A 20,691-nucleotide genomic window follows, 5' to 3' on the forward strand; every position below is an offset into this window, starting at 1 on the left:
GCTTCTCCATGTGTTGATGAGCGACGCAGATCGGCGGGGCGTACTACAATAACAAACTTTAAGTTATTAGAATACCGACAAGCTCCCGTCCCCTTCACCTCGTGCAGTATCTTTGCCCCGCCATCACGTCTCCCCCTACTTCCACTTAATGAATGAAAACCCGTGTAGATATACTGACGCACACAAGTGGTTCTTTGAAGGAAAAAAAGCAGTTGCTACGCAGCAAATGGTGCAATTAACAGCAGCAGCTGTTTGTTTTGCTATAATAATAAAAAAGGAAGAACTGGTAGATATAAGCAGCAGTAGATATTATGGTTGAAGAGATCAGGAGATCAGGAAACTCTCTAGACAGAGACGGAACACAAAATCCAAGGAAGTCACGGTACTGATCTCTAGAGAAATGACTGCTTAGCTGCTCAGAACTTGGAGACAAAACATCTGATTAAGCTATTACCACTTTAAGACACTGCCTTTATTTAAAGTCCCTGGACTTTTTAGAAGTATACCAGTAAAATAACTCGACCACATCAGATTTGAATCCCGATTTGAAGAAGTTGATAGAACCGATATCCTGTTTTTCGCCCTGTTCATTGCCAGCCTGCATGCAAATATAATCCAGCTGACAGCTTTGCAATACAGCCAAGTACACGGTCCAGAAACAGCTCGGCGGCTGGGTCTGAAGGCTCTAATTGTCCATAACTAACAAGCCTTCGATTATTGTGTGTGTGTGTGTGTGTGTGTGTGTGTGTGTGTGTGTCCCCCGTCCAAAGAGAAGGACTTTGAATCAGATTAAAGCCAGGCTCAGACGTGATTGGTTCGTGGCTGCTTCCCGCCGCTCTCTCATTCTCTTTCCATCGGTTTCTCTGTCTCCCTCGCTCAATCACCCCCCCGCTCTTTAAACCTCCCCCTACTTACTATCAATTACTGTATGTTGTTGCATAATTCACGTCAGTGTTCGTGGTCCAGATTTGAGGCTTTTTGGAACTCAAGTGGAAGTTTGACCCACTTTGCATCCTCTATTAAAACCTCATAGATCTGTTTCACAAGTCATGTCAGATTCAATCACTCGAGGAGGAGGAGGAGGAGGAGGAGGAGGAGGAGGAGGAGGAGGAGGGTAGCTTTTACTGAAAATGAATGGGAGTGGAAGGAAGATGATGCACAGTGGCGGAGCAAGTATTCAGGTCCTTTGTATATAAAATAAAAACATTGTGAGTTTTGCTTCGGTTCAGTTTGAATGAAGTGTGTTTTACGATGACTTTACAAAGATTAATCCTGAAGTCTGAAGGTGTCCGGTTGCATTTTCCTGTTTAGGTGTAAGAATATTTCCTTTTAAAGACATTTTGTGAGTTTGTTTTGTGTCTTTCTGAGAATGCTCTCTACTTCTTCAGTGGGCTACATTTACCATCAGCACCTATCAGTGGTGGATTTTCCCGCGGGATTCTGAGCTGAAGGAGATTCCGTATTCGTTGTTAACTTCTTTTAAACAATCCGTCTGGTCGAGGGTTGACATCCTGACTCCTGATGGGATGATTGCTAAGCTGTTTCGTCTGCCCTTTGAGAAAACCCACTGATACCATTTGCCATATGCTGAATCATGCTGTTCAATTATGTGCAGAAAGTTCCTGAATGCCAGTCAGTGTAAGAAATAATCGAAACCTGTGATATGAAGCAGATTGTGACGTGACGCAGCACGCTCATTCTGAAAAACTGTGTGTAGACCTCTGTTATTCTCAATTTTCTGATTAAAATGCCCTTTAACTGCTCACATCATCAGATACGGTGAATGGATTGGTTTCATGTTTTTATAACAGGGCATAATTTTCATGAAGTGAGGTTGTGTGAGGTACTTATGATGTTTAGTCCACTAGATGTGACCTTAAGTCAGTGTTAACAGTGTTAACTTAATCGCTAGTTCTAGCGACTTTTGGAGCCAGTGCTGCGAGCTACATTGTTTGGAAGTTAGCTAAACTGGTGTGGGTTCTTTGGTTTGGGTCACTTTAAAGGAAGAACCACCCAAAATTGACGCATTTCCGCTGGAGTGAAATAGTTGCTCTTTCCACCTCTGGCTCAGATCTGGGCGTCTTTGAGGCCGAATCGGTGCTGGCGGGCCTCTTCGCCTTGATCCTCACAGAGAGGACATTTGGCACAGCGGTGACACCTCACCAGCTGAAAGGACAATTCTCGGCCTCGTCAATATTCCATGCCCAGTGACATTTAATGAGACGAAGAGGAGTTTAGATCCTGGCAAATGCTCCGCCTCGCGTCTCAGGTAGCCAGGTTAGCCGAGCTGACGATCACCTGCGGGAGGGAGGTGCAGGAGCTATACACACACATGGATACACACTCGCAGACGCACACACACACAAGCTGGCGGACGTGTAACCTTTTAGGGGCTCTGATGCAAATGTCTCTTCCGCTGTGTGTGTGTGTGTGTGTGTGTGTTGGAGGAGCTTAACGTCTCCGGATTAGCAATGTTTTGGATTAGCAATGTTTTACATGTAGTGTACATACTCCCAAGGTTTAGCATATCCCCTTCACAGCCAATCAAATGCCATGTGACTCTGACTTCAGCCAATGACTGAGCTTCATTTTTCAAAGCCAGCCGCAAATTACACGGTGGATGATTCTTTTCACGTCAGCCATATAATGTCGTGTTTTGTCATCTGTCATCGCCATGGTGATGTCTGCCTGTGTGTTGGCAGGCATTGCGATTATAATCACTTACAGATCAGATGATCTCATTATATTTTTTGGAATCGCAGATTAATGAGGAGTTATTTGTGTATGCTGCCAGAAACATTTTCTATTTATTACAGTGTCCTCTGCCGTTTAAACAACGAAGCACACACTATCTGAGGAGGAAAACAGCAGGCCGTGACCAGAATTTTAGCTTCTCTCAAAATGTTTAATTCTTCAAAGAGAGGTGGTGGGGCGCCGTAAACCCGTCGCCTTCCATTCCGCCGGCAGTGCCGACTTAATGAGAAACCCCAAAGGACTGGCCAAGCAATCGTGTAGCGCTTTAAAGCAGAGGGGCTGATACCAAAGTGAAGTGCATTGGGTGGTGGTAAGACCAAGCTGGGTCCAGATCATGGCTGACACGTTTCTCATCCCTGTGAACTCTAACCGTTTAATCGATTTCCATCTGTGTCTCCCATGTCCACTCCACTCCCACCAAAGCTCACATCATTTGTGTCATCGCTGACGTGCCCTGATGGCAGCCTTGACAGACACCCTTTCCTCTTAAAACGAAACATCAAGGGGCAGTTGTGATTGATAATGTCGGCCAATCACAAATGTCCCCGCTGCCAGCTACCCCACAGCTGGTCATATTAGGCCCCACCCATGGCCATGCCCCCAAACTGTGATTGGGCAGTTGATTGTCTTTGTGAAGAACATGTGAGTGTTTTTCATTTGATGACTCCGCAATAAATTCATCCATAAAAATGAAATACATGCAACAATATGTGTTGTATTTCCCTTTCTTTCTTTGTAAGACGTGTTTTGTATGTCGGCCTTTTAAATCAAACCTCATCCTCCACACGATGAGCTTGTTGGGTATCAGACAGTTGCCATTGTTGTGGTAGCACCAGGGGAGCAAAACAATGCATAATTCATTGTTTACCTGATGGACACAAAGGCGAATTAAACAAACATTATTGCACAAGCACTCACACAGCCGGTCAATATGGAAATGTCTGATGGGAAAGTCTTTTAATTTAGACTCTTATTACTTTCTTTTTTTTATGCGTTCACCGAATCCTCGGCACACCCGATGTCATCTTTTATCTCCGTCCAAAGAAATGAGCCGCACTGGTGTTCCCAGAACATGTTGGCTAGCTTGGTGTAATAAAGCACAAGTAGATGTCCACAGCTTGCTGCTCATTTTAGCCGCAGTTCTGCTGGCTGTGGAGCGTCCTTGCTCAAAGGCACCAGGTTAGAAAATAAGACGGATGAAAAAGTAATGACAAAAACAATGTGGCAGAATAGGGGTCGCTCGAAGTGATGGACCGCCAGAGAGTTATCACCAGAGCCTGCAGCTTTCTTCGACTCCATGGAGCTTTATAGCGACTGTCAGCTGTCCGGTCTGTGAATTTACTTTAAAAACAAAAGCCCTCCAAACCAGTGAACACAGTGGAACATTTAGCAGCTGAAGCCCAGATATCAGCAGCTGGTAGAAACCAAAAACCGAGCGAAACCAGACTGAATATTGGACATTCATCAGGTGGACACAAACGTGACTCCACATGAATGACAATGTTGCTCCGTATCTGCTAGATGTGTAACAAATCAACTGTTTGCTAACAAGTTTGCCGCATCAACTTAAGCCCCTCTGTCAAGACTTCTGGGTTCTCTTTGCTGTGTCGCACCACATTTGTCAAATTCGGCAGTACTTCTTTATTATTATCGTTATGAATTATAATCCGGACTTGTAGTTTCTGCCAGAGGAGAGGCGGAGGAGTTCCGCAGTAAACATCACCTGCGTATGAGGGACTCCAGCCTCCCAGCAGCTGATGTCACACCCAGCGGGTCAGATGGCTCGACGCAGCTTGTCCCGTGAGTCGATGCCGAACATGTCCAGATGTGGGCCGAATAGCATTTGCAAATCATTTTTAGCCTCTGCGTCGCCCCTGCTTGCAAGAACCAGATGGCTTCTGTCTGCCTCTGTCTGCCGCGGTCAGTGTGCAGTTTGCTATTTCAACATTTCTTTGAGGCAGAAAGGTGTCACTGGTGGAGTTGAACCCCAGTTTCCACCATTAGCGGTGCGGTGCAGTTCAGGATAACACCTGCCCGCTGTCCCACGGGTGTTATTTTTATCATCTGATATTTAAGCCCGGCACCTCGCTTGCGTGACTTGAGAGTACACTGGAAACTGACAAGCTCAAGTTTGGGGACCGTCTCAAAAGTGCATGCAAAACGGCCGAGAGAGCTCTTCAGTGGCTTGTATTTCAATACATCTGCTCTGCCATAAGCTCCACCTTTCACACAATTGATGGTGTTCAGGTTTTATGGACATTGTGTATGTGTGTGTGTGTGTGTGTGTGCGCCTAGGAAATGTACTGCTTTGCCAATGTGTGGTGCAGCGACACGTTGGCTGAGAACTGCTTGAAAAGACAGCAGAGAGAGGTTTCAGTCACTCCGGAAAGCCAGAAGGGAGTTCGGGAGTCTATATGCACTCGCTTGCGAGAACAGGCCTGCAGCAGCGACACGATCGAAAACAAAAGTACACGAGCAGTGCTCTTGTGTTATGACAAGTACAGATGGCCTCTCATGTGTGAACCTCTTGCTCTGCCATACAGTTGTTGACAATAGCTTGCACCCAGCCAAGAAATAGTCTGGTATAGTGTTTATTGCCCCTGTAGAACCACTACGTGTCATTTTTATATTTCGATTTATTTGCATGAATTTAACCAAAAAAATAAATATGATTCGTTAGCTTTAGAGGTGCCGTGAGTATGATTTTAATAATGGCTCCATGTGCTTTTTGTATCTTTAGTGTTAAGTGTTAGTTTGTACTCAATGAAGTCCTGCATGTTAGTTCTTTAAGGAACGTAATGGTTCAGTGTAACTCGCTGTTTACATCGTTTCAGTTTCATGAACTATAGCAGCAGAGACTGTGTGTGCACCACTGGAGGACTGTAGCAGCAACTAACAGCTTTTCACAAACCAAATGCATTGTGGGCTGCAGGGCTTACACATGCTGGAGCAGAGAGGTCACGCATGACATGATGTGTGATTTCTGTGGATGGGTTTTGTACCAGAGCAGCAGAGTTATTATGTGTGCAGACTACGGTCTTTGTGGATCCATGAGCGACTTGAACTACTCTATGACCCATAGCCGGGATAAGAGGCTGTAGCTGGAACAATCTGAATAAACTGTAAACAGGAGAGTGATCTGACAAGGTTTCTGGATTCAAGTCTCTTTTGGGTCAATTGTGAATGAATTCCGCAACTTTTGCAACATGTTTTGTTCACAAATTCAACGACGAAACGCTTCGAATCCGCTACCGCTCCGATTCTCGCTTTAGGCTGGCTTCGTCTCCATAGCAACAGCGGCCGAGGCTCATAAATGTTGTCGTATTTAGAGTCGTGCACCGTGGCCACAAAGCTGAGCTACGTAAAATATAATATCAACCTGTTAATCCTTAACCTGTCTGGTAGAGTCCCTCATTCCTATGTTGGACTCCATGCTGTGTTCACGCATGGTTTCTATGGCCATGGTTTCTATGGCCATTTCTATGGCCATTTTATTTTTGAGAGAAACTGATGCCAGAAAGTCAAACACTCCTCTTAACGCAATTTACAATACGTGTACTTTAGTGTCAAGGAAGCGTCGTACTTATAATTGTAAGCCTTTGTCTCACAATGTTCTTCTGCTGCAGCCTCCGGAGGCAAATAGCCAGAGGGACTTAAGTACCGTGTACGACTTTTGTTAAACAGGACACGATGAATTGTTGTACAGCACATTCATTTTGAAAGTGAGACTGAAGATGTGAGGCTAACCCTCGGGATAGCATCCAACAGCCCACTGAGGCGGCACTCCCAGTACCGTGCTCCTCGGACACTGAACATATGGGAGTTAAACGGTCAGCTGGGATATGTACACGTGTGTGTGTGTGTGCTGGGGCTAACAATGCGTAATGCATTTGTCATGCCAACCAGGCCAAGCAGGCATGAAAGCCTTTTCTTCTTAATCGAGGCCCACAGGGTGATGTGGGCCTCGATGTGTGGCTCTTTTACGGCAGCGTCTTCATCCCTCTTGTGAATCTGACGGGCGTTATTTGGACATGTGTCAGGTTAGTTATTTCATAGCGTATTGCACCGGGAAATGGATCGAAGTGAAGAAGGAGACACTACTGGAGCTCAGTAGAGCTCACTGTCTAAAACATGCCGTATGCAGATTCAGAGTGTCATCCTCTACCTTGATTATCCACCGTGGTGTAAATTGAGGACGATTTCCCTCAGGTTGCCCCAGTTCCCAAATGCTGCTGCTAAGCTGTAATTGATCAGCTTTCCAGCCCATGCTGCCGCTGGTGTGGTCTTAAAAGTGTCTACATTTCCTTCGCAAATGGGTCCCAAAGGAGGGACACTGTCACCTAGGACGCCTCCAGCTGTTTTTCCTCCCCGTAATCCAAAGACTTGCAGATGAGTTCGACCGGTCTGCTTTGCCCAAAAGTGTGAATATTGCTTATCTCTGTCTGAGACTGCCAGTGTGTCCAGGGGTTTCCCCACCGCATGCTCGAATACCGCTCCCCGGTTACCCTCGAGCAACAATGAACACATCTGTATTTTCTCTCGGATTTGTACATTGTGATTGTGTATTGTCCTGCGTGCCTTCAATGCCAGATTTTCCCCCAACAATAAACAATAAAGATTCGATTCTCAGCTTGAACTTGGGCTCGATGCCCATGCGCTAATGGTGCCAGAGAGTATTCAAAAGAGGTTTAGAGATACTAGCTAATGACAACACGGATGCCAAAAAGCAGAAATGAACAAATGAACAGAAATACTCCTCTTCTGGGTGCAAGGGCGGTGCTGGATCAAAATATTACTGAATTTCATGGTAATCCCTTCAATTGTTGTCGAGACATTTCTCTGAAGAGCAAATATGTCGACCGGAGGAAGAGTCTGGGGATCAGGCCGAATCATCCTCTGTGGAACATGAATGTCTGTACCGAATTCCATGGCAATCATCTAATAGTTGTTGATGTATTTAATTCTGGACCAAATTGCTAAACAGGTTCTTTTCTGCTGAGGGCAACATTTGAAAGTGCCGTCGCCTCATATTATCAGCATCGCACTCTTGGAAATGGATGCTGTGCGTTTGAATACAGATTTCTACGAGCATGCTACGAGGCAAGCTGAGTAATGGACTAATAATTTCAGAAGTGCATCTGCATTGTTGTCCCTCATTTTCCAGTTGATGGAGCAGAACACGCTGCTGGAATCGACTCAAAGCCTCCCAGCAGGCCTTCGCTACCCAAAACTGTTTGCATCAGTGGTCCAGCACAGCAGGTCCCCGGAGACAGAACACGCAGCTGCGCGTATCAACATCTCAATTACATGACCAGGAAGACAGTTTAACTATGTCGTAGAATGTGTTCAATATCAGTGAACCATAAAGAACCGTTAAACGAGGGTAACGTGGGTCATGGATTCATTAAGGAGCTTTTTGCCCCTCAACATGTGTCAACTCACATAATTAACTTTGTTTGGTTATCTTAATTGATAGGGCAGCTGTCTGTAGATAACCCAATTAGGATTCCAATTAAAGTCTGTTATATATTTTTTTCCTCTCCTTTCTGACAACCTGTTTTTGTGCCGGGAAGATTTACTTGAGAATATTTGTTCTCTCTCAGCTCAACTCTTGAAATTGTAATCATTTAATTGTGAAAAATTAAAGTGAAAGGAAGATTTTCCCACTCTTTAAAAATGCACAAAAAGTGCTGCGAGTGGATTTGTAAAATATCTCATGTGTGCATAAAGCACAGCACCCTTGAGTAAAGTTATTTCTGTCTTTTTAAAAACAATTTAAAAATTATTTTTGAAGCTTCAATGGATCCAATGATGATATGAAACGGATTAACCCTCGTTTGGTTTATTGGACAGACTGAAAATGTCACGTGATGAAACATTAAGGGCTCACCAAAGCTCAAAATGATCCCAAAATGTTGTGACCATGGAGGCCCCCCCGTCATGTTAAACACCCACTAACAGGTCTGAGTCTGTGGGGGTGTGTGGGTGACTCATTAGATGTAGAGAAAGCAGTGAGAAAAACAAACCCTCCGTCTCCCTGGGTGGCAATAAAATCATTAAATGTCTCCAGTCAAATTGATCCGGTTTACCGGATACATCATGTGTATTCTGAGAAAACGTCCAAGGACACGATGTTTAGTGTCCTTTGTGTTGATTTTCTCTCTCCAGGGAACGTTGAACACATTTCTCTTTTACGGCAAGAGATGCAGCATTTAGTTCTGGTACCATTTATTTAGCTCCATCGTCTTCCTGGAACCGACTGTTGTTGCCAAGCAAAATTAGCCAAGATCCTACATCCTCCCTGGAAATGCTATTAATTGCCATGGTAACGGTAGCACGGTGCAGCTTTTTGTGATCTGAAAAGCAAATCTTAGCTCTGGGTGGGTGGGGGGGGGGGGGGGGGCTCATTGTTTCTGTTAAGGCGACGTTGAACGATGAAAACCATTGTTTTAAACTTGATTATTGATTTGATTTATGTCTGCGGACTCACACGACAGCATGAAAACACAGACAAATGACAAATACAATAGAATGATTGCATTCTATTGTCTATTCTATTGTCTCGTGTCCCACCTACAATATGTGCAGCTGCCATCTCTCACTCTTCTCCCTTCTGCCTCTTGCAGTGAAACCTACCGTCGTCGATGTGGGCATATATGTCAACAGCATCGGGCCCGTGTCATCCATCGATATGGTGAGTTAATGCTTCCTCTCTGCCCCCCACACACACACACACACATACTCATCCATTGTCCCGCATTAGCGTCATCGTACGTGAACGGTGTATTTGGAGGTGGCGCGGGCCGCCGCGGCTGTTTCAGCGCTGGAGGAAGCCAGGAAAGACAGGTGTGGACGCTTTGTTCACGTGAATCGGCTCGGATCAAAGCAAACGAGTGAAAAACCCAGACGAGCAGCAGAGACCTTCTCTTAGGCCCAGCACGGGCATACAGAACACGTGTTATCTTCTTCAATTGGCCACGCAGATGGCGAGGTGGTGAATTGAAGTCAGATAGTATAATGAAGCCTCTCGAACATTTAATTTCACTTCAAGGGTTAGTTTGGGTCTTTTGTAGTTGGGTTGCGTGAGGTACTTATCCATAGTCTGTGTCAGAGACACCAGTTTTGGCAGAGCTGCAAAGCAATGTACTGTATCCCCCTGAAACAAAGGCCAAATCAATACTCCTTTAAGTGGACGCTGTATATAGATTATTGCCGACCGGTTAACCTTTCCGTGAGACGGCGATACAGTCTCTGTTTCAGACTGATTCTTAAAGGGAACATTGCGTAGGGACGCTGTTGTCAGCTATTGTGCACATTCAGTATGGATCCTACGCACTTCTTATCAATAGGACCCGTAGAAACTAAAAGCTTTATGTGCGTTAATGACAAAACTGGTTTTATTCACAAGACTTGAAGCCCAAGCCGTCTGCCGTCTGTTCTTGAGTGAAGTGCGGTCGACGAAATGCAATCGCTGTCAATACACTCGCATGATATATTTCGTCTGCTTGAATATTCACTCAAAGCATCATTAATGTGAAAATACTAACCGAGCTCGACATGATAATGAAAGCGTTTTATCTCTAAACTCACCGTACCGCCAGATGTGGAGTTGTGACAGTTGCCGAGCAACATTAGATATTCCCAGATATAAAAGCAATTTAGCCTTTTTTTTTTGACTGTCGGCACCGGCCTGTGACTTACATTACTCCAGACTACGTCTGCTGACTAAATTACAACAAAAATGAACGAGAGCATGAACCGATGTGCTGCACTCGGTGTCTTGCGGGTGCATTGTGTGCAATGTTGCACACAATGTATTATTGTTTTCCATAAATAAATGTGTTCGTGTTTACTAATAAGCAGGAGAGCGAGCATGTTTACCATGTCTTTCATAAAGAGGTTCGGCACAACGCAATTCATTTTAAATGAGTTGTTCCAAATTAGCCCAATTAATTTATGCCAGATCATTAAGAAACAGCCATTCAGCAGAATGCATTCAGGATTCCTTCCAAAGTGCAATTGGGTAAATTCAATTTGGGATGCAAAATGGTGTAGTTGAACTCTGATATTCAGTTGTTTTTGAATCCTGTCTCTCTTCGGCTGTTCAATCCTACAAAAAAGGCAACAGCCCAAAAAACAATCTTGAAAAAAGAACATTAAAGTCTGATATCATTGATGAAAATCTATGCTGAATCACGTGCTAAGTAATCTCCTGTAACTCCTTTGTACATGGGAAAGCAACTTGGATCTAGCGTGGGGATGGCGGACCCCGCCATGGAGAAGTTATTACTGAATACCTTGATCAAGTTCAAGTTTCTTATCTGTGTTGCTGAAAAATAATCGACAAGAGACCATCTTTCAATGCGATCAACTCTGGTATTGGATTACATTGAACAAGTGTTGCTTATCAACCACCTGTGTGTTGTGATTTGCACAATAACAGGATGATGCATAGCTCCAGGTGAAGCCCCTGCAAGATGATTCAACAAGTCAATAGAAGGCTCTTCATAACACTGAAGGGACATATTTTACCACGAGGACTTTCTGACCTCACAATCTCGCTTATTACATGGCTGCTTACAAAAGGCATCAATCAATTGACGCTACAGATACATTAGCTGCTTTTCTTTTTTTAAGCCACTGAGAAGCTTGGAAAGCAGGACTGCGCATCAGTAAACAGCTTTGTGTTAGAAGTGAGCTGATATGAAGAGAAATCAACAAAATCGTCCAGACGCTCATGGCGAAATGTGATGAAAGAGACGTCTGGGCAGACCTCAGATTACCTTTCAATGGCCAATCAGAGTTGAGTGTTCAACAAAGCTGTATAATATTAAGCAAAGTGTCATTCTGCCGCAGCTGGCAGAGGTGCAACGCGAACCAAGGACAGGAGATAATCCTCAAAAACAGCTGAAACTCGGCAGCATCTCACAATAAACCAATTTATAATTTGCACTTTAAAAAAGTAAAAAAATAATTGACGATTTGAAGCATTTTGATAAAAAGCATCCTTAATTTCAAAGAAACAGCCATTCAGCAGAATGCATTCAGGATTCCTTCCAAAGTGCAATTGGGTAAATTCAATTTGGGATGCAAAATGGTGTATTCAGTTGTTTTTGAAGTCCGTGTTGATCGATTTCAGGATGTCCTTGTTTTTCTATTTATAAATGGAACCAGCTGTCATGTTTATTTTAGCATTCATTTCAAGTGAGAAACATCTGTTTACGCTCTACTTTTGTACTGCAAATGTCCATCTTTTAAAATCATGTACTCTTAGTCTGTTATGTTAAAATGATGGTGAGCGCAGCTTCTACAAAATAGGACAAAAACACACGCACTCACTCACACAATCATGAGTGGTAAAGTTGTGTCTTTAAAACTCCGGCCTGTAGCGGGTCAGCGGGGCATGGCCGGGCTCGGCTCGCCCCAAACTTTGTTTCAGTGGAGAGTGGGAGCCCGCTGTGACATCCCAGTGATTTTCCTCCTGTCCGGGTCGGTGGACGCCGGTCAGTGGAATGTGAGTCCTCGGCCGCCCCCGGGGGGGTCGACTGGACTGGAATCAGTGCAGTCACAACTCTTTTATCTCGCTCGCTGCGCGTCTTCCTCTTTTATCCATTTCTGTCCAGAAATGTAACAACGTAGGAGAGAAAAAAAAAAACCAAGCTCGGCCTGGCCTTGTTTTTTACATTTCTTTTTCTCAAAGCTATTTGTGGCCGTGTGAAGGTTGTGTCACGGGGGAAATGGCCTCCATCTATTTCTAAATGTTTTCACGACCAGTGATTCGTCGTCGTCTCTCTGCTTAGATCCCACGTCTTTGTTTAGACAAACAATATAACACGTGTTTTATAAATAATGTAATTTTGAATACTCTGCTTGCTTCACACGGATAATACAAGGAGTATTACTCCCCCGACTACATGACATTATCTGATCCATAATTCTGTCTTTTGTCTTGTTCCTAACACGTCGGTCTGAACTCGTCTCTGGGACATATGATCCATCCGGTTCACACGGCCGTCCACATTAGTCCAGATAAATGTGTTCACATGAATAATCTTTGAAGAGATGTCAACTCCAGCCAAGAGACAACGTCCCCGTTTGAAGGATGCAATATTTCAAAGCAACTCTGTGTGTGTGTGTGTGTGTGTGTGTGTGTGTGTGTGTGTGTGTGTGTGTGTGTGTGTGTGTGTGTGTGTGTGTGTGTGTGTGTGTGTGTGTGTGTGTGTGTGTGTGTGTGTGTGTGTGTGTGTGTGTGTGTGAACAGCGTTTTTGTGTTGGGACTGATAACCCACTGAAGTACGAGTTCTGTGTGAGTGATTCCAGACACTCTCCTGCTTATTTTCTCTCGTCTTTGATCACTTCAGCTTACCGAGGTCCTTTATTTATTCATTTAGCGTTCTACTTTTATTTCTTGCCGTAGCTGGAGGCTCTGATGACGAAGACAAAAACTCACTTTCATTTATTCTTTTCACAAATCCTCACTCATCCGCGTTCCAGATCAAGGTCGTCCTTCGCGAAGACAGGCGAACCAAATAAGCGGACATATCGACGAATGCATTTATCATTTAGTAATAGCTCGAAACGAGAGGGACAAAGCGAGGGACAGTGAGTCAGGGCTGCAGGGGACAGATTATTATTGTCAGTGGCGTGCCATCAATCTAGCTCGGCCGTCTGTCTTCTGGATGCAGCGATCCTGTGTCTGTTAATCAGCATGCGCACATCAAAGATGTTATTACTGACCCAAAACACCAAGCAGGTCACGGCAATACAACAACGGCACATTTTTGCATTTCGCAGCGTCCTGTGGGCAAGCAATCAACACTTTAATTATCTCTTAAATTGCTATTGTGTTTGGGACAATAGCAGCATGGCTGCTGGTTTGTTTTTAATTCATTTTTCGGTTTTTATTTTATTTTTCCTTCATAATAAAAATTCTAAAAGTAAACTTATTTGCTCTCAGTAATCACCACTTTGGTCCAGTCTGAAATATCTCAACTATTGTCAGGATTGCCATGACATCCATGTTCCCTCTGATGATCAATCTTTGTTTATCACCTTTCCTTCAGCGCCACCATTTGTAGTTTGAGTGAATTATTGAAGTGCTTATTGGAGTGCTATAGTGAGCCTGTTAGCATGTTGACGTTAGCATGTAGCTAAGAGCTCTGTTGTCCCTAAGAACTGTCTCACGCGGCTGACTGTGGAATCTTAGTCTCGTGACTCGTTCTTTAGTTAATTGTTTTACTACAGTGTATATTTAAACCTACAAAGGTTGTTTCTCTGTTTGTGGTTTTGCATGTGCCGCCTGCCCATTGAAGCACAAATGCATCACGGTGCAAAGTAATGTGATTATATGAAAGCTTTCTCCTTTTCTTTCCTGGCCTGAGATCAAAGCACCAGTTTGTTCATTAATTTCATCAAGTTTCTCTCTCGAGCTTCAACTCTTCACCTCCTCTAAAGGGAGACATTTTCTTCAATCTAATTTTGGCAGACAGGTTGAGTTGCTGCCGTCTCAATCAGTGGTGATGGGGTGCTCAAAATCCTGCAGCTCCACTCAAGTGATTACGCTTGATAAAACAGGTGTGTTTTTGCATAAAAGCTTGCTTAATGCTGCTGCTGTTAAAGTACATTTCACAGACCCTCAACGCAAAACATGGCTACCTTTAAACCATGCGTATGACAACCCATGACTCTCGTGTTTATTCTTGCTTTGTTCTTTCCTGCAAGTCTGGTTCCCCCCATCAAATTGACTCAACCTGTGCATGCACTTAAACCGAGTCCGAATGGAAGAAAGGCTGCGGTGCAACAGGGGATGGACTCACTGAATAATTGAGTCCGCAGAGATTGAAAGACATTTTGAACTTCCACGAGTGAAGCTATTTTTGTGAAAGGGGACACTTACTTACAAGATACACAAACAAGATTCAGCAGAGCTCAGACACGCTCTTGCTAGACCCTTTCTATTCCATTGCAGTCATTCATGCAGAGGTATGGACATCTGCCTCCCCCTCCTCACCCCACCAGTGAAGTCTGCAGGTGTTCAAGGGGTCAAAAAATGCATTTATTTTCGTCCACTGTCTGGCTTTCTATCTATGATGTGTGCACACACTCAAGCGGGCAACGCACATCAAAGGCTGACCCTCTTCAGAAGAGAGTCTTAGTCTTCAACAGCATCTGCCGTATCTGCCGCTCATTTTTGCTTTATGCGAGGTTGAGGATGTTTGTTTATCTCTTATGGATTTCTTGGCAGCATCCTAGTGTTCCGTTTGATTCCAGGATACGGCTGTTTTCTTTATTTGATTCCACCTTCATTTATCCAGGAAAATAAGACTCATTGAAACTGAAAGATGAAAGGAACTGTCTCATATCTGAGTTGATGGATGAGGTTATTAGTCAATAGCGGTAAGCCAGCAAGTGGGCTGGATTGTGAAATATGTGGCTTCAACATTGACTTTCTTGTCGAAATTCTTAAGAGTCCGCTTGTACTAACAAACCCTCAGATTATTACCATCAAACTCAGTCGTTTCCATTAGTTCTCTGCAGCATTTTGCCAATTTTCAGTTCAGATCTCTCGCTCTGCTCTCATTTGCATGATTTTCGGCTGCAGCAGGCAACTCTTTTCAACAAAGTAAGAGCTCTGGGGGAAAAAAAACACATTTCATACCATCTCCCCAACGCAGGAAGCCATGACAGCTAGCAAGTGAACCCAGCGCATGCAGCTAAAAAATGTATTACTCTGGCCCTTTAATTACGTTTCAACGAAAGGCACGTGGGGAGACGCCACTACAACATCGCTGATGGTCTGAATCAATTCAGGACACCACACATCTTGGGTTTCATGATGAGTGGGAGTCATTTTGACGGTACTCCACACACTCCAATTATTATGAGATGCACTTGGATCGCACTTGTTTAGTGAATACGGTCCCTGCGAGGCTCCTTCCATTATCTTTGCTCTGTAGTAGTAGTAGTACTAGTGTAGTAGTAGTTTCGACAGCACCACAGCACTGAAACTGCTCTTGTTAAGGTTTTCAACGACATTCACTTAAACATAGACAATGGCAGAAGTTCAGTCTTAGTGTTACTAGATCTCAGTGCTGCATTCGACACGGTCGACCATGCCATACTCCTAGAAAGACTAAAAATCTGGGTGGGACTCTGGCACAGCACTTAACTGGTTTGAATCCTACTTGACGGGCCGAGAATACTTTGTGTCTGTAGCTGATTACACATCAGAGCTGACTAAAATGACATGTGGTGTTCCCCAAGGTTCAATACTGGGGCCTCTTCTGTTCAACATCTACATGCTTCCACTAGCTCAGATTATGGAAAACAACAAAGTGTGTTATCATAATTATGCAGACGACACCCAAATCTACATAACTATGTCACCAGGGGACTATAATCCCATACAAGGGCTGGGTAACTGCATTGAACAAATCAACAACTGGATGTGCCAGAATTTTCTTCAATTAAACAAAGATAAAACAGAAGTAATTGTTTTTTGTACCAAGGACGAACAATTGAAAATCACCGCTCAGCTTCAGTCACTGATGTTAAAACCCACAAACCAAGCCAGAAATCTAGGTGTAGTTATGGATTCAGACCGCAACCTGAACAGCCATATCAAGACAATTACAAAATCAGCCTCCTATCACCTGAAGAATATATCAAGGATTAGAGGACTTATGTCTCAACAGGATTTGGAAAAACTTGTCCATGCATTTATCTTCAGCAGACTGGACTACTGTAACGGTGTGTTTACAGGTCTCTGTAAAAAGTCCGTCAGAAAGCTGCAGCTGATTCAGAACGCTGCAGCTCGAGTCCTCACTAAGACCAGGAGGGTGGATCACATCACTCCAGTTCTGAGGTCTTTGCACTGGCTTCCTGTCCAACAAAGAATTGACTTTAAAATCCTGCTGTTGGTTTACAAAGCACTGAATGGTTTAGGGCCAAAATACATCTCTGATCTGCTGCTACCTTATGAACCATCCCGACCCCTCAGGTCGTCTGGGACCGGTCTACTTTCTGTTCCCAGAGTCAGAACTAAACATGGAGAAGCAGCGTTCAGTTTTTCTGCTCCACATATCTGGAACAAAGTCCCAGAAAGCTGCAGGTCTGCTGAGACCCTCAGCTCATTTAAATCAAGATTGAAGACTTTTCTGTTTGCTGCTGCCTTTAATTGAACCACATTCAATCAATATATTAATCAATTTCCTGCATTTCTGCAATTTACTATTGAATTTTATTTCTTACACTGTTTTTTAATGTTTTAATGCAATGAATGTTCTTAATTGTTTTTAAATCTCCTTTTCTTTTGCCTTATGTTTTGATGCTTTTAATGGTTTTATGTGAAGCACTTTGAATTACCTTGTTGAAATGTGCTATACAAATAAACTTGCCTTGCCTAGTATTTCAGGATGCTACAGAAGAAAATAAATAACTCAGAGGATTTTGACATTTCATTCAGATCTCCAATTATTTATTTTGATGCTTTTGTTTTCAGCTGTCAACTCCAGTATTCCTCACTTCACTGTCATTACCACGGCTAGCTGACGCTGTGTGTGTGTGTGTGTGTGTGTGTGTGTGTGTGTGTGTGTGTGTGTGTGTGTGTGTGTGTGTGTGTGTGTGTGTGTGTGTGTGTGTGTGTGTGTGTGTGTGTGTGTGTGTGTGTGTGTGTGTGTGTGTGTGTGTGTGCGTGCGCGCGCGCGTGTGTGTGTGTGTGTGGAGGTAACCAGTAACCTCAGGGCTTATCAATACTCTGGGAAAGCCCCTCGCTAGAGCCAGCATTTGGTTTGTCCCTTATGGGCTGCCATAGAAACATGGCGGACTCCGAGAAAGACGACCGGCTCCCTACGTAGATATAAATGGCTTTTCTAAGCTAAAGAAAGCACAACCATTCTTACACTGTTTTCACAAAAACATATTGTCTAACAGTGGAAACTTTCAAACTAATATATCATCTAAGATGATATGGCCATATGGGTGTTTTGAAGTAGGTATCAATCATCAGTCAGTATACAGCGTGTAGCAGGTGGAACAACGCACGAGCAGCTGCAGCGGTTTTGTAAGCAGGACCCTGCCTCAGTTAAATGTTGTTTGAATATGATTTTGAGAGTGATCTTGATTAGCTGACGTAGCGATGACTGCAGGATCACAGATAGTTTGTACTCTCTATTTCCCTCCCCAGCATCTTTCCTCTTGTCATTATCACCCCTCGTCCACATTAGAAACCATTACCTTCCACTCTTTTATTTGACTCTTTTCTAATTCCTCTCCCTCATAATCGACGAACACAGAAAAGCAGTGTTTGAAGTGAAATAAATGAGTTATGAGCACTTTGTCTTTGAAGCCCAGAAAAAAAAGGATCACCTGTTCAAAGACACCGGAGAGAAGCTTACGTACCGAAAATGTACATTTAAGCAAACTCCTGCTGCTGATACTAGTATAGCTGCGGGTTTTGATATTGTATTTTATTGAGTAAACTCAAATGGGATATATATTCAAAATACATCCAACTAGAAAGTCACCAGTTGTAAATATCCTCGTTTAATAATCAGTGGTGCTTTGACGCAAGTGCTAACAGCAGCATGCTCACAGTGACGATGCTGACCTGCTGATGTTCAATATGTTCACCTTCATGTAGCGTGTTAGCATGCTAACAGCCACTACTACCAGTACTGCTTCTCTTGCTGCTCCTGCTGCGTCATTAGTAGCTGCGATACTGGCGGAGAGATGAACGCTGCTGCTGCCTCTAGTGCCGTGATCGTTGTTACCAGTGCGAACAAAGGCAAATCATTTTGTCTTACAGTTGGACAAAGAAACGCAGGTGTTGATTGTACCTCGGGACAGATGCTCAGTGAAGCTCAGCCGACAGGTTTGAGTCATTTCTCATCCCGTGTTTCTTCCAACCCACGCAAACAGACAGCCGGATATGCAAATCACCTCCTTTTGTTTCTTTCAAAGGTCTTTTTTATTTGATTCTTCGAGACACGACAAAGGCCTGTTTGTGCGATTGGCTCCACACAGAGACACTCGAAAGCGATCTTTAAAATGCCCCTCGTATCCGCAGGTAACGCACAGTTTTGTTTGTTACACCTGGCAGAAGTTCATCAGCACCCCTGAGCGGTGGCTGAATGGTCGTGTTTACCATCATCTCTGCCCGTCACACACAAGGGGCATCACTGTGAGGCTGCCTGCGGGCCACCGCAATGCATCATGGGTGACTGTTTATTTAGGTAGTGGATATGAGGGCTCTGAGAATAAAATATATTTAAATATTGTTCGTGACCGACATGATTCTGAGAATTCGAACCCTCATCTTGTTTATCTTTCTTCTTCTTCTTCTTGAGGGATTTAAATTTAGTCCAGCAACTAATTTTCCAAGGTCTGGGAGATATGAATATTTCACTGATAAATATTTATACCAACTATGCGGCATCGGTTTTTCCTGTAGAAATACATTAGTCAGTGATCTGTGCTTTAAGTTTGAGATTTCCTTCACTGCAAAACATAATATACCGTAATAAAGTGCAAGGCAGTGTTTTCTCACTGGATTCTACTTGACCAGCAGTGAGGCAGAGCGGAGGCCTTTATGAGGCGGTTGTAATGGTGAAATATTTATGGTCGACTGAACTGACTTTTTTTTCAAGTTAATTAAGGAAAGAAGAAGAACTCCGATCCTTTTACTTCAGTCAATCCAAAGTAAAGTAGTTCTAATTCATCACTGGACAATGATCTTGTCTTCTGGGGTTACGTTTGAGTTACAGCAGCTCAAAGGCCCGGTCAACCCACAGTCAATGGAAAATGGCTCGTCTTTCATCAGTTTCTGCCGTTGCCGTCAGTCTATATAAGTAGCCGCGATGGTCGGCATGTAAATCTATAAACCAGCAACACTTTAGCATTTTTACAGTTGCCAAATATCTTCGTGTCGTGGTCAGCGTTGTTGCGTTGCGTAGGAGACGCGAGCGCATCACTGATGAGATCGACCTCAAACATTCACCCTGCACGGTCTAATCTCACTGTCATTCAGCGTTTGGAGATGATCTCTTTCACCTCCTTCGTCTTTCCACCGTTTTCTCCCCAATCCTCTTAAAGGTCCGGCTCCCTACTCTTAAAGGGCCAGTCAGATGTTCTGGGAATAAGCTTTGTCTTTACCAGGATCTTGTCGTAACTCTAAGGGGAAGTTGTTCGCTGTCAACATCCTCAGGCTTTGTTATTGACTCTCCTATTATCAGATTCTGAGTAGTGTTTGCATTCCCAAAGAGAGTCGGGGCACATTTGTTGGTTTTTACCCACCAGTTAATTAGCTGGGGACCAGTGTGTGCTCAAGGTGTGGCTCTGCTTTAGGATGGCGAGAGGAATTTTAATGTCAAATACCAATATTCTGCAAAAGTTTTCCATCGTGTGCAGATGAAAGATATGTCACCTGCACCTTCACCTTTTCCCCATGGTAGTGGAACAATTCACCTTTGACCGTGTGACGCCGCCTGCTGTGTAAAACTTAGTTAGGGACATGAGGGAGACGGTTTATCACATTCTGAATATTTCAAGACCTCGGATCAAATATTTAAACCCTAAATAATGAACTCGCGTCTCGCTGTCTCTAACTTTATGTGTGATTTTCCCAGCAGAGCATACACAACCCAAGTCACCCTTGATTATCTCGCCTATAGGTTGGGCTTCACTGTTTCTTTTGTCAATCGCGAGTGGGAATTTAGTTTGCTACCTCTCGACACTCGGCCTCATTGTTTTGCATAATGCCTGTGAATATTGGACCTGCCGCGTCAGCGCCTCGGCTCGTATGGTGTAGTCCCCAAAAAGGACCCGGTGGAAGCAGAAAGGCCCATTGTGAGAGGTCGCCGGGCGTAACGTGTAACACTTTGTGGTCTGCCGGCCCGAATTATTGGGGCGCATGTCTCCCTATCATATCCTCCAAAGGTT

General features: G+C 43.9%; 1 protein-coding gene across 1 annotated transcript in view; it reads left to right on the forward strand.

Moving 5' to 3' along the window:
* The window catches only part of gabrg3 (gamma-aminobutyric acid type A receptor subunit gamma3), a gene marked incomplete at both ends in the record, with an annotated part of 89,067 nt that overhangs the window by 6,473 nt on the left and 61,903 nt on the right, over positions 1–20,691 (forward strand). The window contains one exon of the mRNA XM_079296702.1: positions 9,381–9,448. Coding sequence (XP_079152828.1) covers positions 9,381–9,448 — 68 coding nt within the window. The remainder of the gene's footprint in view (positions 1–9,380; positions 9,449–20,691) is intronic.

Source organism: Melanostigma gelatinosum (assembly GCF_949748355.1).
Source record: "Melanostigma gelatinosum genome assembly, chromosome: 24".
Classification (NCBI taxonomy): Eukaryota; Metazoa; Chordata; class Actinopteri; order Perciformes; family Zoarcidae; genus Melanostigma; species Melanostigma gelatinosum.